Here is a 13,363-nt window from a genome sequence, read left to right on the forward strand (position 1 = left end):
CACCTCAGACTCACCTCCCATGCTCTGGCTGAGACCACAGAGCTGCAAAGGTGTATTGGTAGGGTCAGTCCTCCTTGGGCTGACATGTAAGTCCCACCCCAAGAAGGCTTGATGCTGTTTCTGGAAGAAAGGGAAGGATGTTGACCAGATGGGAGTACAGTCACATTGACAGGCACATAATTGGCACTTAACGAAATTCCATTTCCACTTCCCACTCTACCCCACAATCCATCCCTCAGCGACAACTCAACACACGAGTACCCAAGCCTCTCCTTCCTTCCAGTCATGTATTAGCCCCAAATTCTTGCACCAGAGCAGCTCCGTCTGATATCCTCGAGCCGCCTTTTTGAGCCAGCTTGCAGTTCCTGTCCTCTCCATTATCCTCCCACTTTCAAGAGGCTAAATCTTTGCTCTTTGTCTTTGCTCTTTTCTGGGTGTCAGTTTGAAGCAGGCAAGAGCTTCTCATCTGATCTCCTAACCTGGCTTCCCTTATTCCGGTGGGGGGTGGGGTATTGGGCTGCAGAGAGATAGTCCAGGGAGTAAGGCATTTGCCTTTACATACAGCTGACCCTGGTCCAGTCTCCAGCACCACGTAAGGTCCCCCAAGCAAGACCAGGAGTTATCCCTGAGCACAGTAATGAGAGTGAGCCCCGAGCACTACTGGGTGTGGCCCCAAAACAAAACCAAAAATCCCTATTCTGGTCGGGGATGCTCTGACAGCTTGGCTCCCTTCCCCTTGTTTTCACCCGCTCTGGGCCGGGGGCGCTGAAGTGAGAAGGAAGCCTCTCTCAGCTGGGGCAGCTGGTGGGGCGTGACATCGGAAGATGCCAAGCTACAGTTTTGCCAAGGCACTACTGCCACCCTGGAAAACAGGTCTATAATTGAAACAATAAAGAGACACCACGTAGGAAGAGGCTCCTAATTAAACCGATTATCCTTGTCAGGGTACAAGAGAATCAGTCCCACGGCATCTCAGCTCGGGGAAAGAGCAGGCTCCTTCCACGGTTGGAATACAGTTTGCTCTGAGGAGGATAAGGATATGTTATCATTGGCGAGAGTTATACAAACAACTGGTGGCGGGGAGGGGGCAGGAGCTCGGAGGGTTTATTTGTTTCCTTTTTTAAAACTCTGCCCTTTCCACATTTTTGCTAAGATTTTTGGAATAATCAAGTGTCTCTAAAACAGGCAAGTCTATGATCAATATCTCTTGCCCCCCCCCCCATTAATCAGCCTTATTGTAAAGGCTGGCTAAATAAATAATAAAGATTATTTTTTAATCGGGAGGAATCCATAGTCATCAGATACAGTGATGACTTGGCGAGGGAAGGAGAAGGCATTTAGTAAGCCCCCAGAATTCATCTATATCCTTGTCTCTCTCCCCAAAAACAACCCTCTCCAGACAAACACACCTTCAGAACAAGCCGTACTTGCAACCCATTTATTTGGTGTACCAGTTCATCTCATAATAAAACTCTGGGGCCCCATGAAGGGCCTGTGTGTCACTTTCCTGGGTGTCTCAGAGCCAAGGGAAGTGCCTACCTGGGGCTGGTCAGCCTTCCTGTTGACCCTCAGTGAGTCCATGAGCCATCAGCTCCTCTGGTGCTATCTTCCAATCGTAGAATTTACAACTGCATAGCGCGTGTGTTTTTGTCTAAGTAATAGCAGAGACATGTGGTGTGAGGAAACGAGCTTCTCAAAGTCACACTGGCGTGAGCTGTGGACAAGTGCAGAGACACCAGGTGCAGCTGTCCAAGGTACCTGTCTAGGTCTTGGCTACGTGGGTCCCATTACTGAGCTGCTGAGCCCTAAAAGTTGGCCCCTCCTGTGCCACCCTGACAACTTTTTCCTTGTCTGTGAAACTTGTGTTTGAATTCTGACCAGTCTTTGTATTTTGGTGGACTTACTCACTGCAAGGAAAGTGTTATGACTAGACTGAGAGAAATGGTACAGGGGTTAAGGCATTTGCTTTCTATGCATCCCTCCCTGGTTCAATCCCTGGCACCATATGTTCCTCCGAGCACCACTGAATGTGGCCCTGATGATTACACTGCATTCTCAGGCTTCTGCTTGGAGCCACTGGTCCAGTTGGCCAGGAAGAGGCCTCTGGGCCTCCTGAACGCTACGTGGGAGATCCCAGAAAATATTCTTTTTAACTGAAAAAAAAAAAAAAACTAAAAATTTATGATAGAGTTTTAAAGTTGTTTATTCTTGAATTTCAGTCATGCAGTGTTCAAGCATCCCTTTACCAATGTCCACTTCCTTTCTCCAGCGTCCCAGTTTTCCTCCTGACCCCCAGACTGTCTGTATAGCAGATACTTAAGGCTGGAGAGAAGAGAGTAAGACACTTGCTTACTCAGCATGTCAGCATGTGGCTGACAGGAATTCAATCCCCGACATCACATATGGTCCCCTGATCACTCCAGGAGTGATACCTGAGTGCAATGTCAGGAGTTTGCCCTGAGCACATCCCGGTGTGGCCCCAAAATCAAAATTTTAAAGTTGTTTTTATGACGCGATAGGAAAACAAGGACCACTGCATATTACCGGGAAGCAAAAGATAGAGTCCTAGCCAGGGTCCATTGCTCAGAAAGCAAAAGATACAATCCTAGCTGGAGTCCATTGCTTGTGGTGAGAATGAGAATGCTTCATTGCTATTCTCATTCTGACAAATGGAGATGGGTAAATTTGGAACAGATATTTAAAAAAAAAAAAGTACTGGCACAAACCTAGTACTTTCTCATTGGGAAAAAAAATCCGAATAAAGGAGATTATTGCCCATAATGAGCCAATGTGATAAAAAAAAAACCCTGGCCATTGTACCCCTTTTAATCACCCAAACTGTAGATTGAGGACCCCACCCTTGGGGAAATAAATTCTGGGCGTCCTCAAAGCAGCGTTGTTTGTCTCAGATGGAAACCAAAAGACAGATCTGGAGACCTCCAAGGGCCCTATCCTGCCTGGATGTCATTCCAGGTATCCAGGGAAGTCCCTGCTGCCCTCCGACATTCCTGGTATAGTATCCCCCCAGCCCCCGGCAGGGACAGTCAGATGGCCCCATGCCCTTCGGTAGACTCCAGCAACTTCCGGACGCCCACGCGCTCAGGAAATGCGCCCACGCAGCCCGTGTGCCTGGCGAGCCGCAGCCCGCGTCTGACCTCGTGCTCCGTCTGATTCCCATAGGCAGGAGGGAAGCACTACCACCCCACCTGCGCCCGATGTGTCCGCTGCCACCAGATGTTCACCGAGGGGGAGGAAATGTACCTCACAGGTAAGCGCCTCTGAACCCTCGCCGAGGAGACGCGGTCCTCCACTTGCGTATCAGCTTTGCTTTGGGCTTGTCTTCAGAACTGCCCTTAGACCATCCGTGGCTCCCTGGGCGGCCCGGGAAAGCTGCAGGCGTGGCCCGTGGGAAGTGACAAGGAAGGTGCCTCGCATCCCCGTGCACCTCCACTCGCTGCCCGGCCAGCCTGCTCCTGGGCACAGTGCTCAGCAGACGCCCTCGACCCAGGCTGCCCGTGGAAGCTGAGACCCACAAAGCCAAGGAAGGAGAAGGGGGGGGGCGGGCTGGAGAGATAGCACAGCAGGACGGGCCGGGCGCTGGACTTGCACACAGCTCACACGGGCTCCACCCCGGCCTCCCCCCGCCCCATACAGCCCTCTGAGCACTGCCAGGAGTGATCCTTGAGTGCAGAACCAGGAGTGGTCCCCAAAACAAAACAAAATAAAGAGAAGGAGAATAGATTGATGCCAGGGTTGCAGTGTTTGCAGCCTCTCCCCCCTCCCCCACCCTTCAGAACCTGAGGCCATACGGTTCCTGCTGCAGGATGGGGAGTTAAGTGCTGGGAAGCTGACCTGAGTCCTGGGACATGGCTCCGTGGACTCCAAGCACCCTTGGAATTGGGGCTTTGCAGTTGGTTTAGAAGTGTGCTGCTGCTGTTTCTCTCGCCTGCTCTGGGGAGCAGCATGCAGGGACTGCCCTTGTGCTCCTGCCACTCACGTAACGAGCAACTCCCCCTCCTTGCCCCCATCCCATTCCTTTCCCACTGGGCATGTTGTTGGCCCAGGATTGAGTCCTGACCCCCGCCCCCGCTTCCTCTGTGTTTGACCTTCAGGCAATTGACTCTTTGACCCTGGGTCACCTGGTCTGTAAAACAGACTAATACCATCCTCGTAACCAGGGGAGAGTAAGTTCCAGATGCCAAGGGCACTCTTGTGACAAGTGCCCCAGGAACTCTCCTGGGTGCCCAGGGCCAGACTAACACCTGGTGATGCGGTAAGCTGCCAACAAGTCACTGCCCCCTTAGAACTCAGTCCCATCCCTCCGCGTCTTCTGAACCTGACGCCCAGCCCCCAACCTCAGGCACAGCCTAAGGAGTTCAGTGGTGAAGAGAGCAGCTTCGTGAGCCCGAAAAAGACTTTGCGCCTAAGGCAGAAGTGCCCCCTAGGAGGTGGGAGATGTGCTTGGTGATGAAGAAAGGCCTGTCATCCTCCTCCTTAATTACCCGCACCCCTACCGTGGGTTCCTGGGAGAGTGGGCGTAATTGCAGGGCCTTCAAGGCCTGCCTCGAAGGATACCGAGTGAGCTGGAGGCGGGCACCGGGCCCCCCAGTGCTGCCATCTTGCTGGCTTGAACTAGGGATGGAAACAACAAGGTGTTCCGTTCCCCTGAGAGCTGGGTCTATGACTGCCTTGGACGCCCTGCCTGGGTGGCGACATGGAACTTGTCCTGCTGTCTCCCAGAAGTGACCAGAAAGCTCTCCCCACTGGGCAGCACAGAGATCACAGAAGCAGCTGAGAGCCAGGACTCCTGGGTGCCAGTACCAGCACTTCTGCCTAGTGCTGTGACTTTGAGAGGTGACATCCCTCCTCGGGGCCTCTTCCTTGCCCGTCTAGTGATGATGGCCACACGCCCCCATCCATCCCTTCCAACTGGGCGCACCAGAGACCAGAGAGTCTCGAGCAGGAGGAGAGACTGAGGGAGAGTCGGAAATGACAGGCATATGTCCTGAGAGTCCCCCTCTAGTTTGAGAGACCAGGGGAAGCTCCATGGAAGGAAAGATGCTTGCAACCAAGTTCTTGAAAATGAGTAGGAGGGGGCCAAAGAGATAGCATAGTGGTTAAGGCCTTTATCTTGCATGTGGCAAATCCAGGTTCATCTGGCAGCACTCTGAACACCACAGGTGTGGTTCAAACCTCTCATCAAAATAAAATAAATAGTAGGCAAGAAGGAAAAATGAGTAGGAAAGAACAGAAAGATATGGAAGGCAGAGAGGAGAGCAGGTACAAAGGTTGACTGGGGCAGGGCGGGGGGGGGAGGGCAGAAAAAAGCCACACATGACAGAGAAACTGAGGCAGCCACAGAACAATCCACCATTGCAGCCACTGTGAGTATCCAGGTGAGAGTAGATGTGAAGATTTGAAATGCCCCCCACAGAGCATCAGCCGTGAGAGGATTAGGACTCCCTCACTGCTCACAAACCCAGGTTGGGGGTCCATCTGCAAGGCCAGAGTGCTACAGGCTAAAGGTCTAGGGACGGACTATCACTCATCTTGTCTTCACTGCTGTGCTGTGCAAGGGCTGTGTCCAGGTGTTTGAAACATCTGGGGCCCCAGGAGAACAGACCCAGTTCTCTCTCTGTTAACTTTTGTTGTGCCTTGTCTTTTCACAGTTTGTGTAAAGGTGCCAAAATTCTAACCTGGTTGTAACCAGACCCTTCATTTGGGCATCACCAGGAAATTGGGTCACTGGTTTTGTGCCACAGAATAGCAGCCAATATACTGCAGGTCCAGACAAAAGTGATATTGGAATCACAAAGGTTACCATTGCTGGATCACAGGGAGTTTTTGTTGACCCATGTGTGGTTCAGGAGGTGGATTTTGCTCTTGCTCTACATGTGCTTTATCTGGAAAGAAAGAAAATAAGTTTTTGCTCTCCTTTACTGTCTACACTGAAAAATAATAACAACAAATTTAAACTCAAGACAGAGAGAATAATACTGCAAACACAAGAGTTTAGCTGTGATCCAGCATCAAATGCATTATTTTACTATTTTACTATTTTCACTTTCACAACCTGTGAACTGAGAGATATCAACATCCCCATTTCAGAGATCAGAAAGTTTAGAGAGTTTTAGATCCGAGAAAAGCAAGCTTGCTTGTCCTGCAAGGGTGGATTTACGACTGTAGCTTCCATTTATTACTGAATCTCTTATCTGGGACTGAATTCTAGGGATCCCCTGAAATTGCTTGTCAAATTTTGCCTGCCAGTGTCGCTCTCGAAAAATGAGCCTCATCACTTGCAAAAAATGTTTTGAATTTTCTCAGTGCCCAAGGAGTCAGAACCAAGGAAAGAGCCTTCCTTAGCTCTGGGTTCCTGCCAGCCTGAGACTTAACTGCACTGACAATTTCACCATACTCTTTCCATGTATACTGGAGACTGTTTCGGGTACTTTTTCTTAGTTCAGATGATGCATGGTGTGGGTACCAGAATCTTTTCCTTCTCTGGTGCTCTCAGGATACTATTGATCATTAGCTAAGGCTTCATTTCCCTGTCACAGGCACCTCCGGGGAGGGACACTGAGGTAAGGGGGATCTAAGCAGAGACACGGAATGCATTGTGGAATGCCAGTTCTCAGTCTTAATCTGTGTACATCACCAAATCACACTCAGGAGATACTAGCATACTGTTGGTTACTATAATTCAGTAGTTTAGCATTATTATTTTAAATGGGATCTCTCCGCTGACAGCGTGGGTTGCAGGAGTTCTGTTTAAAATTTTTAGATATTATGTTTCCCCAATCTCACCTAATTTTAGACTCTTCAAGCATACCCTGTACTGAGTTGTATTTCCTTGAGTCTGAATCTCTCTGGCTCATTTGAAAAGAGTACATTTGAATTTTTGATGAACTGTCAATTCTTCACAGCTTTGAGGATTACCAAGCCTCTTAAAAATCACAGATAATATTACAGTGTAGATGTCTTGGGTTTGTCTAAGTCTGTCTCTAATTTGCCCTGCTCAGGTCACCACAAACTCAACACAATATGACCATTTTTCTCCCTGGTTACTGTCACATCCACTTCACTGGCCAATCTGTCCCTGTTGGTCAGAATTAGGTCCCAAGTAGCAATTTCTCTGGTTGCTTCCTCTATCTGCTGGGAAACAAAATTGCCTGCTGGGCATGTCAAGAACTTGTCAGATATGCAGGTTTTAGCTCAATGAGATGCTTTATTAGTCTGGACTTTTTAGGTGGCAGGAAACTGGCTCAAAAGGCATTAGGCAAAGGGGCTTGATCGGCTCGTCCTGCTGAAATGTCTGGAAGCAGCAGGATGGGCTCAAGGATCTGGAGAGAAGAGGGACCTCAAGCGGTATTGACCCAAACTGGCTGCCTGCAGGCGGCTTGGCCAGCTGCTGCCCACCATGGGTAATGAGGAAGCCCCCGTCCAGGAGGACCAGCAGAGACCTGCCAGAGAATTTGTAAGAGGTGAGGGTTTGGCTCTGATGCAGGCCAGATGGAGAACCTGTGGTGGGTGGACAGGCAGGACACTGCAACTCCTGAACCCCAGTTTCCCAGTCTAAAACCAGCGATATCCACAGGCCCTACCCCATCACCAGGTCTGGAATATAAGCTCAGAGTAAACACTGGTGACATAGAAGTGTTCATTACTGGCAAATTGGGCAGCCTGTACACAAGCGAGTTGGAAATGCTTCAAGTAAGGTAAACAGAAATGCCTAGCAGTCCAGCTATCTCATTTCTGACTATTTACTCCCCAAATACAAAATGCTCACTTGGAAAAAAAATATCTGCACTCTCTTGTTTATTGCATATTCTTTGCATTAGTTCACTGATGGAGGGATGGACCAGGAAGGTGTGATTCTCATGTACAATGGAGTACTACGCAACTCTTAAAAAATACAAAGGTGCAATCCTGCCCTTTTCCACACACATGGGTGATCTAGAGGGTATTGTGCTTAGTGAAATAAGCCAAGTGAGGTGAGACAAACATTGGGTGGTTTAACTTACATGTGATATATGGAGCAAATAAGTAAATGGAAAGCTAAACAAAAAAAGCAAAAATTAACTTTGCACAATCAGTTCTATGGTTAAAGATAGACGTGGACTTCTAGTGAACTATACACATATTGTTTTTTAATGATGCGTATCTTAAACCTATATAATGTCCTAATGCAATGTTACCTCAATTAAAATAAAATAAAAGTGATAACCAAAAATGGCCAGTCCCCGTGATCCCCAAAACCAATACCTGTCAGTTATCATCAGTGATCTTGTTTGTTTGTTCCTTTGGGAGGCACACCAAGCTGTTGTCAGGGCTTATTCCTGGCTCTGTCCTCCGGGATAACTCCTGGCAGGCTCAGAGGACCTTATGGGGTACCAGGAATTGAAGCTGGGTTGGTTGGCTGTGTGCAAGGCAAAGTGCCTTAGCCACTGTACTACCACTCCAGCCCCAATATTATCTTTATGATTAATTCCACTTAGCATTGGTCTTAAGCACATGTGCTCGATATATATAGTGCTACTATGGTTTATTTATCATTGGTTTAAAATGTTACAGAATGTTAGGAGTTTGGCCTCACACATCTACATGTGTGTAATTGGCACCATTCCACCATTAAATTTCTAACCGCCCCCCCTAACCTAAAAGACCTCCTTCTACCCATTCCTGTCACCCTCTTTCCCTTGGCAGCTCCCTGAGTTTACAATGACTATAAAAATTAGTTTTATTGCTGTTGCTGCCATTTTGTTTGCTTATTCATAGTCCACATATGAGGCAAACCAACAGACCATTATTTTACTTATTTCACTTAGCATGATCACTTCATTTTCACCTAAAGGCATGATTGCATTTTAAGTGGCAGAGTAACATTCCATGGAGTTTATACAGAGTAATATTCCACGGAGTTTCTTTATCTGGACATCAGGAAATAGGCATTTAAGTTGATTCCATGTGGTGATATCATAGGACTATGGGTGCAAATATCCTTTGAAATAAGTGAACACTCCCAAGCAGTGCTGGAGGGATCCAGAGCCTCTTCTGGTGTCTGCAGGTGCCAAGGATGCAGCGCTGCCCAGGTAGATGGCTCATATGATATGTGGACACCTGTGTCTGGGTTCTTCACTTAATCCAACCTTTCCTGGGTTCGTCCACAGTGTGACATGCACCCATGCTTCATTCCTGTTTATGGCAGAATAGTGGCCCCCTGTGTGAATGCACCACATCAGTTTACCTGAGCAGGGGTTTTTGTTCTGTTCTGCTTTGGTTTGGGGGCCACACCAGGCTGTGCTCAGGGCTTACTCCTGGCTCTTCACTCAGGGATCACTCCTGGCTGGACTCAGGGACTATATGGGTGCCAGCGATCAAACTGGGGTTGGCTGCTTGCAGGGTAAGTGCCCTACACGCTGTACTATTGCTCTAGCCACTGAGCAGGAATTTTTAAAGAGCAATTTCTACCTGGAAGGGAAAGCCTGACCCTTCTAGGAAGGGGAGTGTGTATTTGTGTGTTTTGTGTGTGTGTGACTAAAGTCTTGCTTAAATGAGAGGAAAGTCCCAAAGACATATAGCAGAATAGCATGGAGATCACAGACAACCTACAGAGCTAAAAAAATATTCAGATTCAGAGATGCTTTGAAAATCTGTTCTGTTCAAACACAACCTTCATATGGACCTGGCCATTCACTGAGCTGTTTGTTCCTCACTCTGTTGAGTTCTGGGGGGGGGTAGGGGGGGAATTTTGCACTTGCACCAGCTCCCTGAGATCTCCCTGAATGTAGTCATTGGAATAATGATTTTTTTTTTTTGCTTTTTTGGGTCACACCCAGAGATGCTCAGGGGTTACTCCTGGCTTTGCACTCGGGAATCACTCCTGGTGGTGCTTAGGGGACCATGTGGGATGCTGGTAATCGAACCCGGGTCGGCCTCGTGCAAGGTAAACGCCCTACCCGCTGTGCTATTGCTCCAGCCCCGGAATAATGATTTTTGAAGGCTGTTGGCAGATTGAATTGCAGGGACCATTGAAGACCTGGGTGGGTTCCCTAAGTGGTACAGGTGTGCAGTGTGCTGTGAGATAGTTCAAGAGGCAAGACAGAATGTGATGCAGTTACGGGTTGAAAGGATACTTTGCAGCCCACTGAAGGATGATGTGAGATTTCCAGCTCTATCTCTGACTCAGCTGATACAGAAATGACTCACCGTCACTCCCATCACCCTGGAGGAATGCGTGACTGTGGAACCTGAAATTGGGGGTGATCATCTTGGAGAAGAAGAGTATGACTTGGGGAACCTGAAGCCTAGCAAGCAAAGTATGCTGAGGTCGGGCAAGACATTAAAGAACTCAGCCTTATAAAATTGGTCTCATGATCCCCTGATATCTCAAGTCTCCAATTTGTACGGTGAACTGGTGTTCGTCTTGTGAGTCTCTGGGGAACAGGCAGAAGTGGTTGGGCCTCCTTAAAGTCTTAGGTCTTCCGGCTCACTGCCAAGAAGCTGACTTGAGAATATGCAGGGACCATCCCAGAACCTTGCATGTGTCATGCTCCTGGACCGCTAGTGCTCAGGGACATTGCAGTGTCCAGTCTAGTAGATCCTCTGAGACACTTACTCCAGAATCGCAGCTGTGTAATCTGGGTCCAGATTATGCATCTTGCCCAGATCTCTTGAGTTCATCTCGTTAGAGAATTCAAGGTAACTTAAATGGGATAGCAAACTTCTTTTTGTTGTTTTTTCCTTAAATAAAAATAATCCCAGTGCATATATTGTCCTTTGACAAACAATATGCAGTTAATCAAAATAAGATGCACAGATGTTTTACAACTACATTCCCAATGAAGAGCACCTGAAAAGTAATCTTTAATGTCTTCTGAACAATTTCTTCATGGATTATTTTTGGTCAGAGGTACATTGGAGCTAGGTAATAGTTTCCCCTTTCTGCATGATTCAAACCAGTTTTGTTTTATTTCTCCTTTGTTTTTGAATGCACCTCTCCTGTATCATGTAATGCAAATTCCTATGCCTGCAAAACCAATGAAACTCTCTCCCTCCACTGTCCCTTGCTCCCTGAGCCACCCCTGAATTGGAGGTGTGTTTTGCAAGCATCTACTTAATTATTGTAATTGCAATTGCAAGCATCCACAAGTGGGATGGGCTGCCCCTGGGCGTTTTGGCCCTGCCGGAGGAAGCACCCAGGTTTCTTCTGTTTATTAGTTCACTCAGAGTACTCGTGGCTATTCTGCATCACCACCCCTTGCACATATCCCCACACAGAGAACAGGTGGGGTCCCTATATGGAAGGGAGCAAACGCTTTCCTTTGCAGAAGAGTCTGTGAGGATAAACAGAGTCTCTAAGGGTTGGTCGGGTCTCTGAGCATTGCTACCATAGGATGCGTCTCCCAAACTGAGCCATGCCCACCAGGATGAACTGACATTCTTCCAGGGACAGGAGGCTCACTCTCAGAATGAACCATTCAAGCCTCAGTGCTCCATTTTCCCTCCTTAGAATTTTGCCCTTAGCCTTTGTTCTACTTTATCCCCCTTTCCACAGAGAGATATTCAAGCATTCAAAACTGTTTTCATTTTTCTGTTTTCTCCATAGTGAAAATGCTCCCTTATGGCCTAACTTAGGGGCCCTCTCTCCATCATGGGTACCATCATTTTCTGGGTGTACTTCACCTGTATATACTTTTCGTTTCTAAGGTATAGGCCAAGGAGTTAGCTGTCTTTTTTCTTTGTTTTCCTTTTTGGAGATGCACAAGGGTTACTCCTGGCTCTGCACTCAGGAATCACCCCTGGCGGTGCTCAGGGGACCATATGGGATGCTGGGAATTGAACCCAGGTCAGCCACATGCAAGGCGAACGCTCTACCTGCTATGCTATCGCTCCAGCCCGAGTTAGCTGTCTTGAGTTCAATTCCTGCACTTCATAACCCTCAGATAACTGCCGAGTGTAACCTTGAAGACCTTTGAGCATCATGGGGGTGACACTAGTGGGCCCTCACTTGGCTGGGCCTAAGCATTGAACTGTCCAGTCCAGTTGGCAAGTGTTACTGGGAAAGGTCCCAGCCTCTATGAACCTGGGAGGTGCCCCTCAAATTTAAAGGTGAAACCCAGCTAGTCATTCATTCCAGATTAGTTACCAGCCAAGTGTCCTATTTTGGGCTCTGGGGAGAACATCCATGGAAGAGAAGAACCTCATTCTTCACTCTGGGTGTTTTCAATGTGAGTCATGCATAAGCTCATCCATCTCTTGACTGCATGGGGTCTCTGTGAACACACCCCTCTTATTCACCTTTATTTAACTCAGCTTACTGCTAACTACCAACCAACTGCTTCCGTCTTATTTGAGGTGGCTGTGCTGAGGTGGAGCTCGGGGAAGCATGCCTCGTCCCTCCCCTCCCCCTTTAATTCACAGGATATAGAAATTTCTGTTTTATTCATTTGTTTTGTTTTGTTTGGCAGCCACACCCATCAGTGCTCAGGGATATTATATATATATATATATATATATATATATATATATATATATATGATCCAGGAACCATATATGGTGCTGGGGATTGAACCCAAATCAGCAATGTGCAGGGCCAGAGCCTTGCCCACTGCATCTCTCTGGCCCTGTTTGATTCATTTTTATTTTTTTCTCCTTATGCTCTCTTGCCCTCCCTTGTAACACACTCATATATATGTTTGTGCATGTTTGCTCGCTCTCTCTCTCTCTCTCTCCCCTCCCCCTCTCTAAACCTGCTTTCCTGCATGCCAAGTGCTGCCAGTCAGGACAGAGGTGGCAGTGGCAGAGACCATCATGTCTGACCCCCTTGCTCCCCCCTCCCTGAGCACTTCTCCAAGCCCCTATACTTTTACAAAGCCTCTGCCACTTAATCTCCTGGCCTTCTTACACACCTGTGTCCACCTCGTGCCATCCCACAGTGTCCTGTGACACGAGCTTCCTGCGAGAGCCACAGCAGTAAACAACGCTGGGTAGACTCAGCAGCTCTCAGGATGCAGAAATGCCCCCACACTCCCAGCCGCAGGAGCTGCCCGCGTGGGGTGGACACGCCCTGCACTGCTGCCTGGCACGCAGCCCCTGAGTCCCTCTGCTGGACTCTGAGAGCCACGGCACTCTCCTCAGAAGGAGGAAAACTCAGGATCATTAGCAGCCCCAGGATGCGTGCAGGCAAGAGCCAAAGATTCTTATCCCACAAGTGACAAAACTGTCCCTCAACTTAGCAATGTAGAGATGCGTATCAGCCAGATTTTGGCGTCCTCTCCCCATTATTTAGAGGAAGGAACTGGAATGGTCTGCTCGAGGCAGACAAGAACCCGGGCTCCTCACTAGGAAGCTCTCTTCCCCCGGA

The 13,363-nt window shown here is 48.3% G+C and overlaps 1 protein-coding gene across 4 annotated transcripts in view; it reads left to right on the plus strand.

Moving 5' to 3' along the window:
- Nucleotides 1-13,363, plus strand: part of ABLIM3 (actin binding LIM protein family member 3) — a 120,366-nt gene that overhangs the window by 81,442 nt on the left and 25,561 nt on the right. For all 4 annotated transcript variants that reach the window (XM_055143184.1, XM_055143185.1, XM_055143182.1 and 1 more), the window contains one exon: nt 3,181-3,268. In XM_055143184.1, coding sequence (XP_054999159.1) covers nt 3,181-3,268 — 88 coding nt within the window. The remainder of the gene's footprint in view (nt 1-3,180; nt 3,269-13,363) is intronic.

The sequence above is a fragment of the Sorex araneus genome, chromosome 6 (genome assembly GCF_027595985.1).
Source record: "Sorex araneus isolate mSorAra2 chromosome 6, mSorAra2.pri, whole genome shotgun sequence".
NCBI lineage: Eukaryota > Metazoa > Chordata > Mammalia > Eulipotyphla > Soricidae > Sorex > Sorex araneus.